The sequence below is a fragment of the Sarcophilus harrisii genome, chromosome 2 (assembly GCF_902635505.1).
Source record: "Sarcophilus harrisii chromosome 2, mSarHar1.11, whole genome shotgun sequence".
In the NCBI taxonomy this organism is placed as follows: domain Eukaryota; kingdom Metazoa; phylum Chordata; class Mammalia; order Dasyuromorphia; family Dasyuridae; genus Sarcophilus; species Sarcophilus harrisii.
In genome coordinates, this window is record NC_045427.1 from 247,827,227 (window position 1) to 247,850,674 (window position 23,448).

A 23,448-nucleotide genomic window follows, 5' to 3' on the forward strand; every position below is an offset into this window, starting at 1 on the left:
GAAAGGAAAGAGAAAGCAATCCGGGAATTTTGATTTAACAGGCAATGAGCGATAAAGAAACTGAAGGATGTAGTGAGAGTGAAGAATGGATTCAGAAGGAGGCAAAGGTAGGTAGAAAAAAATGGAAGATTATGATCAGAGGAATCTCATAGTTCCAGATCATGGAAATAGCACAATAAGGGGTGTTGAATAAATGCTTCTTGTTATTGAATTGAATGGCTGATAGTGAGATCTAAAATTTGTTCTTCCCCGTAGGTGACTGAGGTAAAGTGAAGATACAGGTTATGGAAATTGAGAGAATTAATGATTTGGGATGCCAGGATATTTAAAGCGACATTAGGATTTATATTGAAATCTCTAGGTATGAGGACTGGGATTGGAGTAGAAAGACTGATCCAGGTACTAAAGTCCTTGAGGAAGTAAAGTGAATGACCCAGAGATTGATTGATGGGTGACTGTAACCAGGTTCTGGGCATAATGATATAAATAAGCATCAAAACATCAAAAGGAGAAAATGTAGCTGAGTGATGATGTGAAAGAGATAATGACGTCCAGAAGAGATAGTGAGATCAGTGAGATGTAATAAGTTTTTTTTTTAAGATTAAAATTCCCTATTTTGTCTGTCTAGAAAGACTTGTAAATCTGATTCCTAACACTAATCAGTCCAGAAATTTAACATGCTCAGTTTTTCCCGTTGAGCCCCTTTCCCACTTTCAGCCTAGTGTCTTTCTGTTCCTGAGATCTCACTAAATTAGTACCAGACTTAATTAATCCCATTAGTATAGACTTTAGTCTTATTGTAATTTAGACCTCTCATACTCAAGCAATCTAAAGAATCACATTCCTCACTAATAGGGACTATAGGCCTGCACCACCACACTCAGGTGCAAGGATTATTCTCACTCTTATTGGTGGGAAATTTGAAAAAAGACAAATGTTGGAAAGGGTGACCAGGGAAACAATGATTTAGAAAGGGCCCAAATTGGAGGCAATGTAAGAGGAACATGTATAGAATAAAGTGATAAAGCAAGAGTTCTAGATAGCACAATGTAAAGTGAACACTCCAAAAATATGGTATTATCTTACAAGATAATCTTACAAGTCTTACAAGACTAGCTTCATGAGTGAGGAAAGTTATGAAAAGTTTGGAATGTGTATGTGTATATTTTGCTATAGTGGGAAAAAATCAAATAAGAGATAGATTTCTTGTTTGGGTGAATGGGGTGAAATCAATGATAGAGAAAACATAGAACTGCTTAATTATTTTGTTTCCATATTCTCTTCTAAGAAAAATAATGATCTTTGGACAGGAAAAATGATGAGTAGGTGATGCCCCTGATAAGTAGGGAGATAGCAAGCTTACCTACTGCCCTTGATGTGTTTAAGTCATTTGGTTTTGATGAGCTATAATCTGGAAAGACTAAGATAAACCACTTTGAAAGATATGGAGAGAATGAAAGCTATCATTGAAGTTGGGAAGGTCAAGGGTCATCCTGATTTTCAAAGAAAGGAAAGAGGAGGGATTCTACAAATTATCGGCAACTTGCATGACTTAAATTCCAGGCACAATTATAGAATAAATTTTAAAAGGGAAAAACATAGAAAAGGAAGCAACAATAACAGAAAGCATGGTTTCATTATGAACAGGTTTTGCCAACCTATAAACTAATTTCCTTTATGACAGAATTAGGAAAATTACCTCAGTTTTAGCAAAGCATTTGAAAAAGTGTCTCATAATTTTTTTTGTGGAAAAGATTGGGATTCATAATTGGGATTCTTAACTTTTTTTTTATCATAGACCCTTTTGGCAGTCTGATAAAACCTATAGACTCTTTCCTACAGTAATGTTTTGAAATGCATAAAATAAAATATATAAGATTATAGAACTAAGCAATTAATCTTATCTACAATTTTTTTTTATGTTTATTTTTTTCCCTGAGACAATTGGGGTTAAGTGATTTGCCCAGGGTCACACAGCTAGGAAGTATTAAGTGTCTAAGGTCACATTTGAACTCAGGTCCTCAGTACAATTATTTTAAAAAAATTTTTTTTTCAGTTCATAGGCTTCAGATTAAGAATCCTGGAGATGAAAACAAATCAAAAAAAAAAAAAAAAAAAAAGAATCCTGGAGATGAAAGAACAGTCCATTGGATCCAGAATTGGTTGAATGACTAGATCCAAAGAGATTCCATCAATGTGGGAAAGATATCTAGTGGAGGGTCCTCAGTGCCTAGAATTTGCTGTAGAATATTCTCTTTTCTCTGGTGATTAGCCTTGTATTTTCAGAGTATATCATTTGGAGTTGCAATTTTGGATCCTTTGCTTTTTGAATGTTTCCAATGGTGTTTAAAAAGAGATCCCTTAAGATTACATATTGACTTAGAAAACCACAAATGAACATTATTATTATATATAGTATTTTTATTTATTTTGTTAAACATTTTCCAGTTATTTTAATTTGGTTGGACTGTACTTAGGAGTTTTGTTGGCCTGCAGGCTGAAAGTTTGACATCTCTCTGCTAAACTATTTCTTCCAGGTATTTCTAGAGGATATACAATAATTTTGAATTATTTCAACTTCCTGTCCTTTATATTTGAAGGTCTTTATCTTGGTCATTATAGAATTTATTTGTCATTAGAATTGTTCTATTTGACTAATATAGGGTTTGGTTGGTTTGGTTTTCTAGAGACAATTTGTCTTTTAATTGGTGCTTTGTTTTCTATATTTTCTTTTGGATAATTTTTTTTACATTATTTCCTTTATGATAATGTTCAGTCTTTTTCATTTGTCATATTCTTCTGGGACACCTATGATCCTTTAGTTGTTTCTGCATATCCTGTCTTCAAGGTCAATAACTTTGGCTTTGTGTAGAGATTGTGTGTTCTTTTAATGTGGTTGTCTTCTCTTCTCTTTTGCCAGATTTTTTTCCATTTCAGTATTCCTTCATTCCAAATTTCTTTTGCTTCCTTGAAGAACTTTTCTGTTGTGAATTTGACCTTTTCTAATCTGCTAATTGGGTATTTTATTGTTTACATTGAAAGCTAAAACTTCTAGCATATATTAATTCCTAATTTCTTCTCTAATAGATTTTATTTCTCTTTTTGAAAAATTCTGGAGTTTCTTGTTTTGGTTCCACAGAAGCAGCTATATTATGCAATAGAAAGAGCACTGAGCTTAGAGTCAGAAGACCCGAGTTCCAAATTAGCCTCAGATTTTTACTATCTATCTGTAGGATCCTGAGAAGGTCATTTATTCGCTATCTGCCTCAGTTTTCTCATATCTGAAATTTAGATAATTTGCTCTTGCCTCCTAGAATTGTAAGGATAAAATGAAGCAATAATTTTAAAGGACTTTACAAACCTTAAAAAACTATATTAATGCTAACTTTTATTAGTTAACTATCATTTGTCTTACAATATTAAGAGAAGTCTGTAATCTCTTTGAGGGTTTAAGTCTTCATATTTCCTTCTAGTTTTAGGTTCCTTTCTATTAGGTTTTCTTCTTAAAATCTTTGGTATTTTAGCCTTTCTTTTTATATTTTCCTGTCATCTATGTTCTTATTTTTCTCCTTTTCCTGGAGGTTACATTTCTGGGGCTGAATTACAAAACAGTCTTGGCATTCTTTCACATGGGGTGAACTTAGATTTCACTGGCTTGGTCTATGCCTTAGAGAACCTTATGGTCCTGAGTCCCTTCCTTGGCCCATCTCTTTGTTGGCCAAGCTGAATCAACATCTTCTACTTTCAGCAGGTACAGAGGAAGCACTAAGAAGGTAGTGCTCTTTCCCCCTTTCCCTTACCTCCTCCTCCCGTATTAGGAGAGAATGGGATTTGAAGTGCTGGGCAGGAGGACGAGATGTACCAGAAGTCTGCAGCAAAAAGGGATTCTAAAATAGGCTGCAGATCTAAGCCTGTGAATCAGGTCAGTTTGTTTGTCCCTGCTGGAAGGGTAGAGGTTTGTCTTTAAAGGTGAACATTTTCAGTGCTCATACATAGGGATTTTTTATCATGTCAAGGTTCTCTCTTTTTTGTCATGTGGGTCCAGTTGTAACTGCTGTATACCTGGTGCATAATTACTTTTTTTTTTTTTTTTTTTGAGAATTAGTGGAGACTGAAGAAAATGTTCAGTTTTGCTATTCTGTTGGTTTCATGACCAGAAAGTTGTACCTTTGCTTTTTTTTTTTTTAAACATTTTCCCAATTATTTGGATAAAGAAATGGATGGCCTGTTCAGTCACATTTATAGAGGTTTCTTCAAGTTGAGAAGAATGGCTAACACATTGGATGAAAACTTCAGGAGCCAAAAAATCCTGACAGACAAGAACACTGAGTCAAATCTAAAAAGATAAAATTCAAGAGGGGTAAATGTAAAATATCCAGGCAGCTAGGTGATACAGGGGATAAAGCTTGGGCTTAGAATCAGAAAGGCTCTCATATTCCAGAGTTCAAACCTGGTCTTGGCTACTTATTGGCTGTGTAACTCAGAACAAGTCACTTACCCCTATTTGCCTCAGCTTTCCCATCTATAAAATGAGCTGTAGAAGGAAATGGCCAACCACTCCAGTCTTTTTGCCAAGAAAATTCCCATCGGAGTCAAGAAGAATCAGATGTGGCTGACATGAGTGAACAACAATAATACATGTAAAATATTATATTGGGGTTCACAAATCAGTATCAAAAGTGTAAATTAGAAAAAATGTGACTAAATATCAGTTCAGCTGAAATACCTCTGGGGAGTACTGTATATTCAATATAGAACTATAAATTCAATAAGATTCCATGGTGAGATTTGGCAGCCCCCCTCCCAAATTAAAACAATCTTAGCCTGCAATAAAAGGAATATGGTGTCCAGGGCTAGGGTGGTATTAGTTATTCTATATTCTATCCTCATCAGAACATATGTAGAGTACTGTATTTCATTCTAAACTCCCTATGTTAGGTAGACATTCATAAATGGAAAAAGGTCCAAAGAAATGCTACCAGAATGATGAGGGGCTTTAAGTTCATGCTACCTGAGGACTGATTGAAAGAACTAGGGGACTGCTAACTACTGATCACAAGATCTGTGCTGTTTACAGAAGGTGCCCCTTGTAAGACAAGGACTTTTGGGGTAGGATTAAAAAAGCATGGGAGAAGCCCATAAATCAGGTGACCTGCCTAGTCCAATTGAATTATGTTCAAAACAAGTTTCTGTCATTTTAAAAATTCTCTTTTCTGTTATAAAACTCACCTCCATAAATCACTTGGGGTCTCTGACATTTGAAGAACCAGGTGACCTGATTTGGTCTGCAAATGCTAGCTTTGCAAGTTAAATTACAGATGCTTCATTAAAAAAAAAAAAAAAAAAAAAAAAAAAAAAAAAAAAAAAAAAGAACTGGGAGTGCTTACCCTGGAGAAAATAAGACTTGGGGGTGGAGGTGGGCACAATAGCTATCTTCAGGTATTTGGGCTGTCATGTGGAAAAGGGATTATTAGACTTGTTCTGCTTGAGTGCAGGCCCCAGAGTTCAGAACTAGGACTCTGTAGAGGAAAAATTAGGCCTGATGTAAGGGAAAATAGTTACCAATAGTTATAATTAGTAAAAAATGGAATAGGCTTGAGACACTTAGGTGGTAGATAGAACAATGGCCCTGGAGTCAGGAGAACCTGAGTTCAAATCCAACCTCAAACAAATGTGTGACCCTGGACAAGTCACTTAAATCTGATTGCCTGAAATTTTTTAAAAAAATTAAATGGGTTATTGTAGGAAATAATAGTTTCCCCCTTAATGAAAGTCTTAAAGTAGAGATACTTCTTTTTGGGTAAGTTATAGAAAAAATTTTGTTTACGTATAAGTTGAATTAGATGGCATCTGAGATCTCTTCCAAGTCTAAGATTCTGGGGCAGTAATTCTCAAGTATACCAATAAGTTGAGTAAATGATTGATATTCCCACCAACAAGGATCTTATGATGAAGAAAAGTGGCAGAGAGGAGATTTGGTCCGGAATTTAGTTAGGAAATAGTGTGATGGGATCCTCAGAATCCTTCTGAGCTCACACTTCCTTTGTCTCATCCCGAGACAGTATGCAGTGATGCACACACAGAGTATTCTGAATCTTGTGATTGCAGAATTTGAGGGTTAGAATGGACTGCTGTGGTTATGCACAACTAAAGAAGGAGAGCCCTCCACTTCTCAAAGCAGTTGCTGTTTGGAAGCTTTTTTTAACTTTTTAGGTCTAAATTTGCTTCTTTGTAACATCCACCTACTACATGTGGTTCTGCCCTCTGGGCCAAACAGAGCAAATCCAATAATCCCCTTTCCACATGACAGCCCTTCAAATATTTGAAGACAGCTATCATGTCCTCTCCCATTTCTTCTTTCTCCAAGCTAAACATTTCCAGTTCCTTCCAACAATGCCCAAATGATATGACCTAAACCCTGGTTTACTGAAGCTCTGTTTTGTACTAGTTTTCTTTCTGTGGACATTATGATTTATCAGTATACTTAAACTGTGGCAGATAAAACTTAATACAGTGCTATTCCTGATCAGAGCAGAGACTACCAACTTCTTCTTCTTGTTGTTCTTTCTTCTTTGCCAACTTCTTAATGCAGCACAAAATTACATTAACTTTTTTGTCTGACATTATATTACTGACCTACATTTTGAGCTTGAAGTCCATTAAATTCTCAGATGTCTTTTACTTTTTAAAATACATGCAAAGATACTTTTAAATATTCACCTTTGCAAAACCTTGTATTCCAAATTTTTCTTCCTTCCTCACCCCCTCCTTCCTCCCCTAGACAGCAAGTAATCCAATATAGATTAATATGTGCAAATCTTCTAAACACCAAATATCTTTTAAGCAAACTTCCATCTAACTTAATACTTTCCTCACCTTTAACTTATAGTATATAGGCTTTGAGCTACTTTGCCAAACCACATTTGTTCTAGTGGGTCAGATCCCCAGAGTAAGCCTACCAGAAATAGAGGTGGTACCTTGTATTCATGGCAAGGTGAGGAAAGAAGGCAGCCATCAGCAGGAAGCAAGCCACAGCTACTAACAGAGTTGCTACCTCTCTCCCAACCTTGAAGCTTGTAGCAGGTATTTTTTTTTTTTTTTTGCTTTTTTTGACATTTGAAAAAGAGTTTATCAATTAATATCCCGACTTTTGAAGATATATTCAATTCTGGTTCAGTATCCAACTGAAAAACTTTTTGTTTGTCATCACACACTAAGCAAACAGCAAACATCTAAGAAGATACCTGTGCAGGACAATTAAGTAGTGGGTCCTCCTGATTCCAGGATCATCACTCTACCCATGGCCCCATCTAGCTGCTCTACATATCTGTGCATACTTTGGAACAAGAATGGGTGCCTTTGTCACCCTTCTAGAAGTAAGCTTACCAAGTCAGGCAGAGATACATTATGTGCTCTAAGAATTTAGTCTTTGGAGCTTACTTATGAAATTTATTTTTTTTTAACACTAAAATGTAAGATTTTCCATTTAACCTTATTGAATTTCATCTAATTAGACTAGCCCAATACTCTAACCTATAAAGAGCTTATTAGATCCTGACACTCTTTATTGTGTTAGCTATCCCACCCATTTTATGTCAAGTATAGTTATTAAACATATCTTTGCTATTCAAATCATTGGTTAAAAAAAATGGTAAATAACACAGGACCAAATACAGATTCCTGGGCTGCTATATTGATGTTGATCACAAACAACTACTCATTTAATTGGTTCTCTAATTTGTTCTGAGTCACCTAATTTTATCATTGTCTAGGTCACACCTCTCCACCTCACTCATAAGAAGAGTAGGAGTGAGGTACTTTATTCAAAATTTTAATAAAATCCAAGTAAACTCCATCTAGAGGATTTTTCTCATCTACCCAGTTGGTAATATCATAAATGGAAATTAGATTAGTCTGACATAGCCTGTTATTGAATAAACCATTCTCTCTATATAGTTACTGTATTCAGTTGTCCCTCTCTTGATATTAGTTCATTATCTGTTTAATGACTTCCTACAGAATTTTCCCCAGAATCAATGTCAATCTCATTTGGCTATAGTTTGAAGATCATTTCCTTCCTTTTTTTTTAAATCAGAAAACCACTTGCCTTTCTCCAATCCTATAGTTTTTCTTCTGTTTTCCATGATCTTTCAAGAATTATTGACCTTGGTTCAGCAATCACACCTGTCAGTTCTTTCTGTATCTAAAGATGTTGTTCATCGGACTAGATAAATGTATCAAGGACAACTAGGTATACTAGATATTAAATCTCCTTACTTATCTTGGATATTAACTCTGTTAGCTATTTTGGTCTATCATTTCCAGTGCAAAGGTTATTTGCCTTGGCAAAGAAATTAGAATTGAGCAACTCTGCTCTCTTGTTAGTTTATTATCCTCCCATCCATTCTTTGATGCACTTTTATTTCTCAGTGTAGTTTTCTTCAGCTTTCCCCAAATCTAGAGAGTACATTAAACTATACCCACATTTCCTCTCCTCTATCAAATACTCTAAGAGAGAGTAATCATTTTCTTCATCTCCCTATTGTTCTCACCCCAACAACCAGTTCCTTCCTCCCTGTTAGTAAGAATTGAACCCAGAATAAAATTTCCCCTCATTGATTCTTACACATTTTGTTTTTTGAGTTTTTCTGTTTTTATTTTCCTCCACATTTTGAAAGATGAAATTATCACTAAGGCAAGTTAAGAAGTTATTAGCTTCTCTGGATTCATCAGGTGAGAGAGATCCAGTAGAAGTCATCTGGATCATTTAAGTTCCCTGTCTCTACTATATTCTACATTTGTGCCAAATTTTTCATCTGTTTCCCAAACTCATTATCTATTTATTCTTCATTTCCAGGTGGCCTGTAGTAAATACTGCAATGACCAAATTACTTCTGGTTTTCCTGCTATTAAAGGGAAATCACCCAAACACTCTTTACCACGCTTCCTTCCTCTGGTATCTGGATATTGAATGATACCATCTTGGTATTCAATACTCCCCTCCATCCCACCTTTTATCTATCCTCATTCTTTTTGGATAAGCAGTACCTTTCTAGAACCTTAGTCCACACCCTGGTTTCATCATACCTATTCTCAGCAATACCTACAAAGTCAAATTTGCATCTTTACATTAAGACTAATAGTTTCTTTTTTCCCACCTAAACTTTAGGCATCTGTGTATAGGCACTAGATGCCTATAGACATCTAGTTTCAACTTAGGTTTAATTATTTTAATTATCAGCTCCTTTCTTGGATTTTGAGTTTTATGGCATCTGGGCAACTGCCATTTTTTCTTTATTATAGTTTCTCTCTATGATATCTCGCTTGTGGTATTTACATAGATAGCCTTTCTCTCTGCCATCTTTTTTTTTACTTAAAGACCTTTTGATTAGATTTGCAAGTTACCCAGTAAATTTTTTTCTTATCAGTCTTGGTTAGGTATGCTCCATCACTGCCTGGGAATCTATCATCCCAATATTTTAAGCAGTGGTCCAGAAATCTAAGTCCCATTCTCAGATTCCACCTTCCTGGCCAGTTAGTCACTTTCCAAATTAACTTTTCTTAACTTTTCTCTTACCTTCAATGGCAATAAGAAGGAAAATGCAATCTATATCTCTCTGGGCTTTAGTTTCTTGCTGAAGATTTCAAAATAGTTGGTAACACTTTTTAGATTTCTTTTGGCAGTATCATTTGTGCCTGTGTGAATCACCATAAGCGGGAAATAGTCATCTGTTTTGTTAAGTCTCGGGAGTTTCTCTATTAGACTTTGGATATATGCCCTGGGAAGACAACATATCTGTTTGTTGCTGCCCTTGGGTCCACAAACTGTGGCCTCAGGACCTCTGAGTGGATAATCACCAAATACAGCCACACTTCTTTTTTTCCTCTGACCTTCCGTGGGAGATCTCTCACCTGATGGTTTCTGGGATTCTATGATATCATCGGTGAGAGGACATGCAGGTGCTTCCTCCCCAGAGCATCCAGCTCCTTCCTCTTCTGGAAAAACTTCAAATCTATTTTTAAGCTTTAAGCATACAGCTGTCTTTTCCCTTTCTCTTTTGTGAAACATTCCTCTACTCTAATATACAAACAGAAGTTGAATCTCCCTTCTTCCATCTCTGAGCCTTCACACACACCCTCAATTTTTCCCCACTGAAAACATTTCTGTTTTCTTTAGAAATATTTCATTGTCCATAACAGACTGAAGAGAGGGAGATAGCTTCTTCTCTCAGGAGGGAAAACAGCCTACTTCTGGAATTCAGCTGGGGCAGAAATACAAACACTATTCAATTGATTCAAGTCATTATATATTTTCACCTACTCTTCATTCTGGTTAAAATTTTCAGTCTTTTTGTTTTGTTTTGTTTTGTTTGTTTGTTTGGATTATATGTGGTAACTCCAATTGCCTCAGGAGAAAAAAAGAAAGAAAACAGACTACATATGGATATTTATCTCTCACTTGATTAAAACTTTTATTGCCTATTATCTCATTTTAATAACTTAACAACACTATTAAACTTCCTTTCCTTGAAGACTCAACAACAAACACATAGCTAAACCACATCTCCCCTTGTGTCTTGAAAAAACTTGTTTCACCCATTTTCTTCATCTGTTAATCCTCTCTTGTCAATTTGCTGAATGTTGGTTGCTCAGATTTATTCAGCTTATCTTTTTCTTACTTGCATGGCTAATACTATCAACTACCTTCTCTTATTTTTCTTCTTGGGTTTCCACCTGTAGGTCATAATCCTCAAATCTCCTTAATAACCCTGTTTTTTGAGAAACACTGGGCTTCTGGTCAGGGTTGGTATGTGAGGCTCTATCTCCAGGCCCCTTGGAGCCTGAACCTGTGAGAGTCCAGAGGGCTAAAGGATTGTTACTTATCTCAGAGGGTTTAGTGAAACAGGGTTGATCTAGGAACTCTTTTACACGTGACAACCAATAAAAAACAAAAAAACAATTCAGTCCCTGGCCCTCAGTGGTTATGGAGTATAAAAATATTGGTTTTTTGGATGATTTAGTGTGACCTCTAAATACAATTCCCTCAGGAAGACAACTCCACTTTCCTGTATACTGTGAAAAAAGAAGGGAGGGATAGGTGTCGGGCCAGGCGATGTGACATCATGAGGAGCCCCTTGCTCAATGTCTTGAGAGAAGAAAATGTCTGAAGAGGAGGTTTGGTGTCAGGGGTGGCCTTTTCCTGCCAGGTGTGTGCTGGTAATGAAAGTAGAGAAGGAAGGAGGAGACTCTGAAGTCAGCAGGTGAAGGCCCTTATCCTCCAGGTGTGTGTATGGGAGCCGCAGTCCAGGTGTTTGCGTGCTTTACCAGAAGTGGCAGTTCTTAGTCCAGGTAACTAACATGGGAACGTTCTCCTGCAGGAGTTGGAGTGATCAGCATGCAGCGGGCGTACCCCCTCCTCCTGGGTTCCAACATCGGTACAACGACCACTGCCTTGCTAGCTGCGCTAGCCAGCCCTGCTGACAAGTTGCTCAGTGCTGTCCAGGTATTATTAAATTTTTTTGGACTCTCCAGGTATTTTAATGTGACTGAGCCTAGGATTCTGTAGATTCTCCCAAAGCCCTTCTCTAAAAGAAAACCTTTTCCTTTGGTTTACACTCTCAGCTTAGGGGCAGAGTGTGGAATGGAGAAAATACCAGTCTCACAGTAAACAGGACAGTATTAAGGCCCCTGGAATGCCCTATTCTATATTTGACACAGGCTTTCTCCATTGTATGCAATTTAATCCAAGAAACCCTCCATTTATGTCCTAAATTCTATCCCAACTGATGCTCATTTCTTCTCCCCTTAGCATCTTCCATTTCTCCCTCTTCTCTGGCTTCATAAGAAAAACACTTATCCAATTACCCTTAGGTTTCTCCTTCTCTTTTGCCACTAAATTTTTCTATTGCACATGCCAGCATACCGAGGGGCAGGAATGAGAACGAGGTCCCAGACTTTGCCCGAACTGTCACTGAGTCACCCTTATCCAGAGTTGATTCCAAGCTCACCAACCTCTTATCAAGCCTGATTTGTCCCAGTTTATCTTGAATTGATTAAGAAATGATCACAACACCCTGTCTCATAATCATCAGGAAAAATCCTGGACAGGGCGGGGGTCCATGAGGAATGCCCTCGATAACCCCTTTGCTAGGGTAGATTAAGAATAGGTAGGGCCTCTGTGTAATCCAGTCACCAGGGGCTCCCTTACCCAAGGAGTCTCTGTACTCTGATCTGTTCTATAAAATGCCCTTTTGCAGCCTGGACTCCCCAGGGCCCTTGTGATATTATGTGAATGCTCTCTTGCCCAGAAATCAGTCCTGGCTGAGTAATACTATTTGTGGGGAATGATCTGGCAATCTTGTTGAGAGGACTCTTCCCACTCTATATTCTAACAAAGATTTCTCCCTAGGTCTCCCTCATCCACGTGTTCTTTAACATGGCTGGCATTTTGCTGTGGTACCTAGTGCCTGCCCTCCGCCTGCCCATCCCTCTGGCCAAAAAGTTTGGGAATGTGACTGCCCGTTACCGCTGGGTGGCTGGTGTCTACCTGCTCTTCAGCTTCTTCCTGATACCCCTGGCGGTCTTCGGGCTATCCCTGGCAGGAAATGTTGTGCTGGCTGCTGTGGGAGGGCCTCTGCTCGGGCTCCTAGCCTTGGTCATCCTTATCAATGTGATGCAGCGGCGTTGCCCCACCTGGCTCCCCCGCTGCCTTCGGTCCTGGGCCTTTCTCCCAATTTGGCTCCACTCGCTTCAGCCCTGGGACCATGTCATCACCAGCTGCTGCAAGTGCTGTCCCCAGGCCCACGACCCACCTGCGGACACCACAATCAAGGAAGCCTACTGCTACGAGAACCCTGCTGTCCTGGACTCCCACAGCCTGTGAAAATCCATCTTTTAATTATCCCGGGTCACCGGGCCTGAGAGAAGGGTGGAAGGACATGGAGAAGGGTCAGTCTCATGAGTGTGGGTCCTCTCAGGGCAGGCAACAGTTGTGCACAGATTCATACAAAAAAGTGGAGGTGAGCCCTGGGTAGATCCAGGGAAGGCTTCTAGGACACTGCCGTGTCATATTTACACCCCACACGATCCCATCTGCAACAAACGTATCCTCAAATCCCCTTTTATTCTTACAGAATAAATGGAGCTCTATATCATACCCTCCTTCCCCCTCCCCAGGCTTCTGCTTTCCTGAGCCTACTGGCTCCAGGGTTGGGAGGCTGCCTGAGGTGAGAGTCACACCTCTAGGCTGCCAGTACTGAGTGAGAAAGGGACAACCCTGGCTGATGCTGCCCCTTGCTGGTCAACTAGGGACTTTGCCAGCCTGGTGTGTGGTGGAGAAGAAACAAATCTGCAATACTTCTGAGAACTGGCTGTGTGTCCATATGACAATATGTGGCTGATGATGATCCTATTCCCCGAGCTACCCAGAGGGGAGTCAGCAGGCCCATCCTCAGGAATTTTTTGGTCCAAAGGATCCAGGGGTGGAAACCTGAATATGATGGGGCAGAAACCTGTCTGGGACTAGTGCTCCTAAGTGCGAAAAATCCAAGCATTCTTGACTAGGAATAGTCTTGGGCACGTCTATGTGGGCCCAAGTTAGTAGGTTCCACATCCAAAAGAGAAAGGAATAAGAGAGAGCCTTGGGATCAGGAACAGTTTTATAACTGTTTATATAACAGTTTTATAACTGTCATAGGATAATCAGCAATCAATAAACATTTATTAAGTACTTACAGTGCACCAGGCAGATGTACTTAACATCAGAATACAGAGGTGGAGGTGGGGGGGAAACAAAAACAGTCCCCACATTCAAATGGCTAGCATTTATATAAATCTTTAAGTTTTACAAAGTGGTTATTCCTCTTGATCCTTTCAACAATCCTATGAGTTGTATACCACAAATCACTATTACCGCTTATAAATGGGGAAATTGAGACTTAAAGAGATTTTGACAACAGAGGCAAGACTAAAACTCAGATTTCTGTGGATACCAAATCCAGCATTCTTTACAATATATACCCTTAGAATCTGGAGATGGCAGAGATTTTTTTTTTTTATTTTAATAGTATTCTATTTTTCTAATACATGCAAAGATAGTTTTCAATATTCACCTATGCAAAATCTTATGTTGATGGAAGAGATTTTAATGATAAGTCATTCTCAAAGATTAAGGTCTATACAGAAAAAATTGCTTATTCAGTCTTATAGAGGCAGTAAGGAGTGGAACTGACATTCAAACTTAGCTCTTGGTTTCCAAATGCAGAGCACTTTCAACTATATTATTCTGTTTCAGCACACTATCTGAAACCATCCATCCTCCAAGAACCTACATCAGCTCCTCCTTGAACTGTTCTCTATTTAAGAACCCCCCGTTTCTGCCTCATGTGGATATTTGTCTCATCTCCCCAGCTACATATCTGGTTTTGCTGGCCTTGTTTACCACTCCACTATTCTCTGGCCTTCCTTTTAAGGGAGTCCCTCTGGGAAATGTAATATTCACCATAATATCATTGAACTAGCACTCACTATGTGCTAAGTATAGTGTGCTGTGTTTTTCAAATATGATCTCATTTGATCCTCACAACCACTCTGGGAAGTAGGCGTTAATTTTATCCCCATTTTACAAATGGGGAAACTGAGATTAAATAACTTTACTCAAGGTCATACAGCAGTTGGTGTCTGAGGCTGGATTTAAATTCTGGCTTTAGGACCAGCATTCCAGCCACTGAGTCACACACTTATCTGTTATTAGTCTTGCCAATTATTGAGCTGGTACCCAACATGGGTCATAGTCAGAGGGAAGCAGCCTGGTTGGTTTAAGAGAAATCATTGGGCCAGTTTGGATTGGATGGGGGAGGGATCGGGAGATCATTCATTGTCAAGTTAATTCCTATGCTCTGCTGCAGCATTCTTTCCATCCCTTTGGGTGAGCCACTTAATTTCTGGACTTGTTTCTTCATCTATAAAACAAAGGATCCACATTCTTAAGCGATCTCCAAGATACCTCCCAATTTAAGTTGTGTAACATTCTTATTCTTTCTCTACCATTAGTTATTCCCTGAGCAGGCCCTCCTACTGTCCAGGCTGTGGCCCTGAGAAGGTCATCCATCATTCTGTGGGAAGTGGAATCACTAAGAAGAAGGAGGATGCCTTTGAGGCATTTTTCATGATCCTTCAACCCCACAGTCACTAATTTGAGTGGCTAATGTTAAGTTGCTATATTCCCATAGACATTATTTTGAGTGGTAATGGTATTGCTCCACGTTCCTGGATTTCCCCAACACCAGAGGGCTCCATTCTACACACCATAAGTCCAGAGCAAATTTAGCACTATGTCTAGAAAACTAGGTCCTGAAATCAGGGCTTCCTTATGTTTAATCTTTCCTCTTCCTGTTGTCCTTTCACTACACCTCAATTCACCCTGTTCTGAACAGCAAAGATTAGCCACTGATTTCTGTAGATTAGAGTTTGGGAGGGTGGTTTTTTCTTTTCTCTGAAAAATCTGGTTCCTTCCGCACAAGTCTTAGCTAAGTGAGTATGAAGATTCTAACTCCCTGGGTATGTGATCAGAGAAAAACTTTCTGAATCTGTGTTTCATTCATAACAAGAAAGAAGAAGAATTGTGTCTCTGTCTGCCAGCTGGAATGTCATAAAAATAAAATGAAGTCATAAAAGGGGGAGATCCTACCAAAAAAATGTTAAAGGTGCTTTAAGTATGAGAGTTTGTTTCAAGTTCCTTAACTACCTATTCTTTTTTCCATTGGACCTTCTTTCAATTTTCCACAATTGGGTCCAGCATTGGAATCTTGTATCTGGAATGGGGTATGTGAAGCTAAATTGAATTGAAAGATAACTCTCAGAGTTCCTCCACCAAAATATATGTATGTGTGTGTGTGTGACTGTATGTATATGTATATATATATATATATATACACATACTCATATTCACAACACATTTAATGTTTAATCTGCATTTTTTAACATTCTCTTTATTGCTTAGTCTACATGATCAACAAAATAATAAACCAAGCTCTGATTTGTAGTGTTTGCTGATTTCTAAGATGTAAATGCTCTCACTGAAAAAGTAACAACAATCAACCCTCTGAGCCTGTACAAGCAGGTTCCAGTATACCCCTGAGTCAGGGCTAGGGACCCTGTTTTCTGGAGAACCACTTCCAGATCAGTTATAAACAGGAGTAGATTCTCCAACCCAGGGGTCACCTAGTTAGCACGTATCTGAGGCTGGATTTGTACTCAGGAAGAAGAGTCTTCCTGACTCCAGGTCTAGTATTCTATGTACTGTACCACCTAGTTTCTCCAGTGATTAAGAAGACCTTAGTTCAAACCAGCTTCAGTTACTTACTAGCTGTGTGACCCTGGGTAAGTCACTTAAACCAGTTTGCCTCAGTTTCCTCATCTATAAAATGAGCTGAAAAAGTAGCAAAGCACTTCAGTATTTTGCCAAGAAAAACCCAAATTTTTGAGCAATTGAGCAAACCTGAGACAACTGAACAACTTCTTGACTCTAGGTCTGGTATTCTGTTCACTGTACCACCTAGCTGCCCATCTGGCTGGCATCTGAATGGTGGCTTTCTGAGTAGAGAGATGGGGATTGATGCAAGAAATGGAAGCAGAATTGACAAGACTTGATAAACTAACTGGCTATAAGAGTTGAGAGAGTGAAAATCTGAGGATAATCTTGAGATTGGGAATATAGGTGAATGGAAGGATTGTGGGATCTTGGACAGAAAGAGGGAAATTAAGAAGAGGGGAGGTTTTAGGAGAAAGATAATGACTTACATGTTATATGTACAACATGGCTAAGGTGAGATGTCCAGCAGAGAGCTGGTGATATTGGACTGAGGTTTAGGAGAGAAATGGGAGTTTTTGGTGGCATCTGCTCAGAGATGACAATTGAATTCAAAGGATCAAAAGAGCATAATGGAAAGAGCAAAAATAGGCCTGTATAGTAAACCCATGAGGAGGAGTTTAGAAACAAAGAATGATTCAGCAAAAGAGACCAAGAAGCAGTGGTCCATCAGTGGAGAACTATGGGGGAACCACATCATAGAAGCGAAGAGAGAAGATAATATACAGAAGGAAGTGCAGTGGGCAACGACTTTGGACTAGATGGATAAGGCCAGACTGTGGCAGGCTTTGAACAAGAACAGAGGAGTTTCAAGTTGGTTTGATAAGCCATTTCAGGTTCTTAATCAGAAGAGTCAGATAGTATGCACATACATTTGTTATTGGAATCATCTCAAAGGGGGAAGGGAATGAGAAGACACCACAAAACATATTTAAGGAAGTAATCTGCTTACCATGAGCAACCAGAGCAGAAAAGACATCCCTTGAAGGCAAAGTACAGCCTACAGTGTATATGCATTAAGGAGGAGGAGCAACTTCCTATTTGGGGTTAAGCCTAGGGTGAGGTGTTATAAGATTATGGACTGATTATGCATCTCCTGCAAATCATAGATCTTTATGAATTCTAGTGCAGAAAGTTGCCTCCTCCTTGAGTCATTGTGTGTGTCATTGAGAGAGAAGGGGATTGATGCAAGAAATGGATGCAGATTTGGGTATATATAAGAGAGTGAAAGTCTGAGGCCCGGTGTGACCCCTGGGGATAGCCCTGAGTACTGCCGTCAATTGTCCAGGTGGGCCTGGAAGCCTCTCTGTCTCTGCCAAGTACAGCATGCAGATCCCCGAATTCTCCCAGGTAGCTACAGGTGTCTGCTCAGCTCTCTTGGTCCCAGTTGCTATACAGAAGGAGAACAGCAGAGGGCCCAGTGCCAAGCCTGGACGTGGAGCCACTGCTTACCAAGTTGGCACTTGGGTCACCAGCTGAAAATGTGTCATTGATTGTCAGAGGGCCCAACCCCGGGAAGTCAGCCTGCTGGAGCTGGAAAGCAAGGAGCGCTGGGGTGACTGGGGGTGAGGCTGGCACAGGGAATGAGACACTCTATTCTCTGGCAAGCCCCGAAGGCTCTTCCTTCAGCCTCTTACTCAGAGCTGTCAGCTTTCCCAAATGCACACTTGTGGGGGAGGGTTATTGTTCAGTCATATGCCATTATTTGTGGCCACATTTCCCTTTTTCTTAGCAAAGATACTGAATGGGCTTGCTGTTTCTTTTTCCAGCCATTTTACAGATGAAGAACCGAGGCAAGCAGGATGAAGTGACTTGCCCAGGTTTACACAGCCACGGCAAGTGTCTGAAGACATAAGGCCCAGTACACTCTTCACTGCAGCACCCAATATGGGCCTCAGGAGCAGGTGTGATTTTGAGAAAGCCGCTTTGGTTTTCCATTGTTGTGAGAGGTGAGGTCTACCAAAGGAAGGCCCAGAGACATTTATCCACTATCATCAGGCACGTGTATTTTCTGCCTAAATATCACTGCTTATTTCATGCAAGTCTAGTCATCTAAGGTTTACTTGTGGGAGGAAAAGGCCTCCACTGCTGAAGGCAAAGAACTAACTATAGGATCAGGTACTAGAGATGATCTAGGGCAGCCAGGTTGTGGAGTGGAGAGAACAGCAGGACTGGAGCTAGAAAGAACTAATTTCAAATGCCCTTCAGACACTTTCTATGTGTACTTGTTTGCCCTTAGTTCCTTAACTTTAAAATGAACTGGAGAAGGAAATGATAAACCACACCAGGATTTTTGCCAAGAAAATTCCAAATGGGCTCAGAAAGAGTTAGACACAAATGAACACTAACAACTAATAATGATCTGATATTGTTAGTAATGTTCACATCATGAGAAATTACAAACTTGATTGCTTGTAATATTTATGTTCGTGGAAATTGAGTGGCTGCCCATCATTTGGGGAAATGATGAATAAATGATGATATATGAATGTAATGGAATACTAAAAGAAATGAAGACCAGGCTGATTTCAGAAAAGCCTGGAAAGACTTCCATGAACTGATACTGAGTGAAGTGAGCAGAACCGAGAGAACATTGTACACATCAACAAGGATGATTAACTGTGATGGAATTGGCTCTTTTCAACAATGAGGCGATTCAAGGCAATTCCAATAGACTTAGGATGGAAAATGCCATCCATATCCAGAGAGAGAACTATAAAGACTGAATGTAGATCAAAATAGTCTTTTCATTTTTGTTGAGTTGTGTGTTTGCTTAATTTTTTTCTTTCTAGTAATTCACATCTAATAGTAGTTTCTTTCTAGTAGTTGATCCGATCTTTTGCACAACTTGACAAATATGGAAATATGTTTAAAAGAGTTGCATGATCTAATCTATATCAGATGTTTTGCTATCTTGGGGAGAAGGAAGGGAAGGGAGGGAAGGAGAAAAGTCTGGAACACAAAGTTTTAGGAAAATGAATGTTGAAAACTATCTTTACAAGTATTTGGAAAAATATTATTTAAAAATTATTTTGATAATATCAATAGTTTTATGAGTCACCCAAACCCAAAATAAAAAAGGGGTCAAACAACCACCTCTGCTCCTTAGAGTGTTCTGAACAAGTTTAAAATATAATGGGGAAATATTTAACAAAATAAATTTAAAATGCAATAGAACATATATAATGTTAATATTGAATTTTAACTCAATTTGCAGTTATAGGCATCCTTCTGATCAGTTTACTGACCCATTTCTTTTTTTAATATGCTTTACATCACTACATTTTTTATTAAAGCTTTTTATTTTCAAAACATATGCATGCTCTTTCTATTGTTTTCTATTGTTGTTTGCTTGCATTTTTGTTTCTTCCCGGGTTATTTTTACCTTTCTAAATCTCATTTTTCTTGTGCAACAAGAGAACTATATAAATATGTATTTAACATATACTTTAACATTTTTAACATATATGGGACTTGCTGCCATCTAGGGGAGGGGGTGGGAGGAAGGACGGGAAAAGTTGGAACAGAAGTGTTTGCAAGGGTCAATATTGAAAAATTATCCATGCATATGTTTTGTCAATAAAAGCTATAATAATAATAATAATAAAAAAGATAAGCATAGACAATCTTATCTTACCTTTTTGCAGAGATAAAGGTTCACACACATTGCACTTTGCACAAACTTCAGACATTTTTAATATATTGAATTATACTTCTTTTTTGTTGTTGTTGTTGTTGTTGTTAAAAATACAAACTGTTATGAGAAAATGTCTCCCTGGAAGAAAAGGAGAAGAAATATTGAGAAAAACTATGATGATCTATGAAACAAAAGATTTCAATAAAAACCCTTTTAAAATGTAAAAAAAAAAAAAAATATGCATGGGTAATTTTTCAACATTGACCCTTGAAAAAATTTCTGTTTCAACCTTTCCCCTCCTTCCCTCCACCACCTACCCTACATGGCAGGTAGTACTATACATGTTAAACATGTTAAAGTAGATGTTAAATACTATATATATATATATATGTGTGTGTGTGTGTGTGTGTGTATGTATGTATATATATATATATATATATATATATGTAAATTTACAGTTCTCTTGTTGCACAAGAAAAATTAGATTTAGAAAGAAGGTAAAAATAACCTGGGAAGAAAAACAAAAATGGAAGCAAACAATAACAGAAAGAATGGAAATATATTGTGGTTCATACTTATTTCCTAGTGTCCTTTCACTGGCTGTAGCCAGCTGGTTCTGTTCATCACTGATCAATTGGAACTCATTTGGAACTCTCATTGTTGAAGATAGCCACTTCCATCAGAACTGATCATCATATAATATTGTTGTATAATGATTTCCTAGTTCTGCTTCCTTTACTTAGCATCATTCATGTAGGTCTCTCGGGGCCTCTCTGAAATCATCCTGCTGGTCATTTCTTATAGAACAATAATATTCCATAACATTTGTATACCATAATTTACTCAGCCATTCTCCAACTGATGGGCATCTGCTCAGTTTCCAGTTTCTGGCCACTACAAAAACAGCTGCCACAAACATTTTTGTGTGTCTCTTTCCCTCCTTTAAGATCTCTTTGGGATATAAGCCGAGTAGAAACATTGCTGGGTCAAAGGATATGCACAGTTTCATAACTTTATGAACATAATTCCAAATTGCTCTCCAGAATGGTTGGATCTGTTCACAACTCCACCAACAATGCATCAGTGTTCCACATCCCCTCCAACATTCTTCATTATCTTTTCCTGTCATCTTAGCCAATGGATAATTTTCAACATTCACTTTTGCAAAACCTTGTGTTCCAATTTTTTTCCCTCCCCCAACCCCCTCCTCTAAATGGCAAGTAATTCAATATATGTTAAAGAAGTACAATTTTTCTATACATATTTCCACCACTACTTAACTTTTAAAAAGATAAATTTTAATTGATATCTTTGGTTTTTTTATATCACTATAATTTCACCCAGCATGACCTTCACTTCCAAACTAACAATATATTTTTTTCAGTTTTTTAATTTAATAATAGCTTTTCATTTTTCAAAATAATGCAAAGATAGTTTTCAACCTTCACCCCTGCAAAATCTTGTATTCCAAATTTTTCTCTATCCTTCCTCTCCCCTGGACAGCAAGCAATAGGTTAAACATGTACAATTCTTCTAAACATATTTCCACATTTATCATGCTGCACAAGAAAAATCAGATCAATATTACTGTTCTGTAAGAAATGACCAATAGGATGATTTCAGAAAGGCCTGGAGAGACTTACACGAACTGATGCTGAGTGAAATGAGCAGGACCAGGAGATCATTATATACTTCAACAACAATACTAGATGATGACCAGTTCTGATGGATCAGGCCATCCTCAGCAACGAGATCAACCAAATCATTTCCAATGGAGCAGTAATGAACTGAACTAGCTACGCCCAGAGAAAGAACTCTGGGAGATGACTAAAAACCATTACATTAAATTCCCAATCCCTATATTTATGCACACATGCATTTTTGATTTCCTTCACAAGCTAATTGTACAATATTTCAGAGTCTGATTCTTTTTGTACAGCAAAATAACGTTTTGGTCATGTATACTTATTGTGTATCTAATTTATATTTTAATATATTTAACATCTACGTCATCCTGCCATCTAGGGGAGGGGGTGGGGGGTGTAAGAGGTGAAAAATTGGAACAAGAGGTTTGGCAATTGTTAATGCTGTAAAGTTACCCATGTATATATCCTGTAAATAAAAGGCTATTAAATAAATAAAAAATAATAATAATAAATAAATAAATAAAAAAAAAAGAAAAGAAAAATCAGATCAAAAGGGGAGGAAAAAATGAGAGAAAAAAACGAGCAAGCAAACAACCACAAAGGTGAAAATTCGATGTTGTGATCCACCTTCAGTCTCCATAGTCCTCTCTCTGGATGCAGATGGCTCTTCATCCTAAGTCTGGCCTGTATCTCCTCATTAATGAAAAGAGCCAACTATATCACAATTGATTATCACATAATCTTTTTGTTTCAGCAATATATATTTTTGTTTTATTTTTATTGTTTTGCTATTTTTTAAAATTAAAGCTTTTTATTTACAAAGCATATGCAGGAGTAAGTTTTCAACACTGACCTTGCAAAACCTTGTGTTCCAAATTTTCCCCTCCTTCCACCCCCTCCCATAGATAGCAGGTAATTCAATATGTGTTAAATATATATTAAATCCAATTTATATATATATATATATATATATTTATACAGTTAACTTCAACAATATATTTTTAAAGGTTTTTTTTTTTTTAAATCAGCATTACTGATCAATACATCAAAAAAGTCTGAAAATATGTTCATGGGGCTGGTGAACTCCAAGTCTCTTTTCCTTTAAGACTCCCAATGAGAAGAAAAGATGAAGTCTAGATCAGTACCTGGAGGAAATGGAGGCTAATTGATTTGTTGTCCTTGACCTAGAGAGCAGATTTTAAATGAGAATCCTGCTCAATGTATCACTTGCTCCTGATTGCAGAGAAAAGGAAGCATGAGTTTAAGCTCTCTCTTAGATGGTGAGGAAAGAGAATAAAAGAACAATTGGTGTGAAATTACTGAAGGGTCCCAGGTTTTCCTAACTTCCTGGGAGCCAGGCAAAGCTTTCATGGCAGGTTTTTTGGTCAGGTCTTTTGAGGCCAGGTGATGGCAGGGCCTTGTCTATCAGCCCCTACCCCCCTCCTACTCTCCCCTGCAGGGATGAGAAGGTAACTAACCCTCCCAAGGGGAGCTCCTTCCACTTAGTAAACAGAGCTACTGTTGTGGCTTCCATAGCACCAAATCAACAATTGACTGCTATGGTTACAAGAATGCTGCAAGCCCAGACCCAAACCCTTAGTGACAGAAGCCTAACGCAGGGTTTAATCCAACCCCTGATGAAAGGGCTGTTTATGTCACTCCCCTTATTATTGGCTTGTGGGTCCTGGGTTTAAATAAATTCTTGGTATCTAGAACTTTTCATTTGGAATTTTATTTTCTCAAATCCTGTCACTTGTATGTATCTCCTCAGGCTACACGGCCCCTGCTCGCAGGAG

The 23,448-nt window shown here is 38.2% G+C and overlaps 1 protein-coding gene across 2 annotated transcripts in view; it reads left to right on the top strand.

The window, feature by feature from the left end:
* SLC34A3 (solute carrier family 34 member 3) overlaps positions 1-14,597 on the top strand; it is a 37,000-nt gene extending 22,403 nt beyond the window's left edge. For both annotated transcript variants that reach the window (XM_023494409.2, XM_012539617.3), the window contains exons 12-13: positions 11,379-11,503; positions 12,410-14,597. In XM_023494409.2, coding sequence (XP_023350177.1) covers positions 11,379-11,503; positions 12,410-12,883 — 599 coding nt within the window. In that variant the 3' untranslated portion in view covers positions 12,884-14,597. The remainder of the gene's footprint in view (positions 1-11,378; positions 11,504-12,409) is intronic.
* The last annotated feature ends 8,851 nt before the right edge of the window (positions 14,598-23,448 follow it).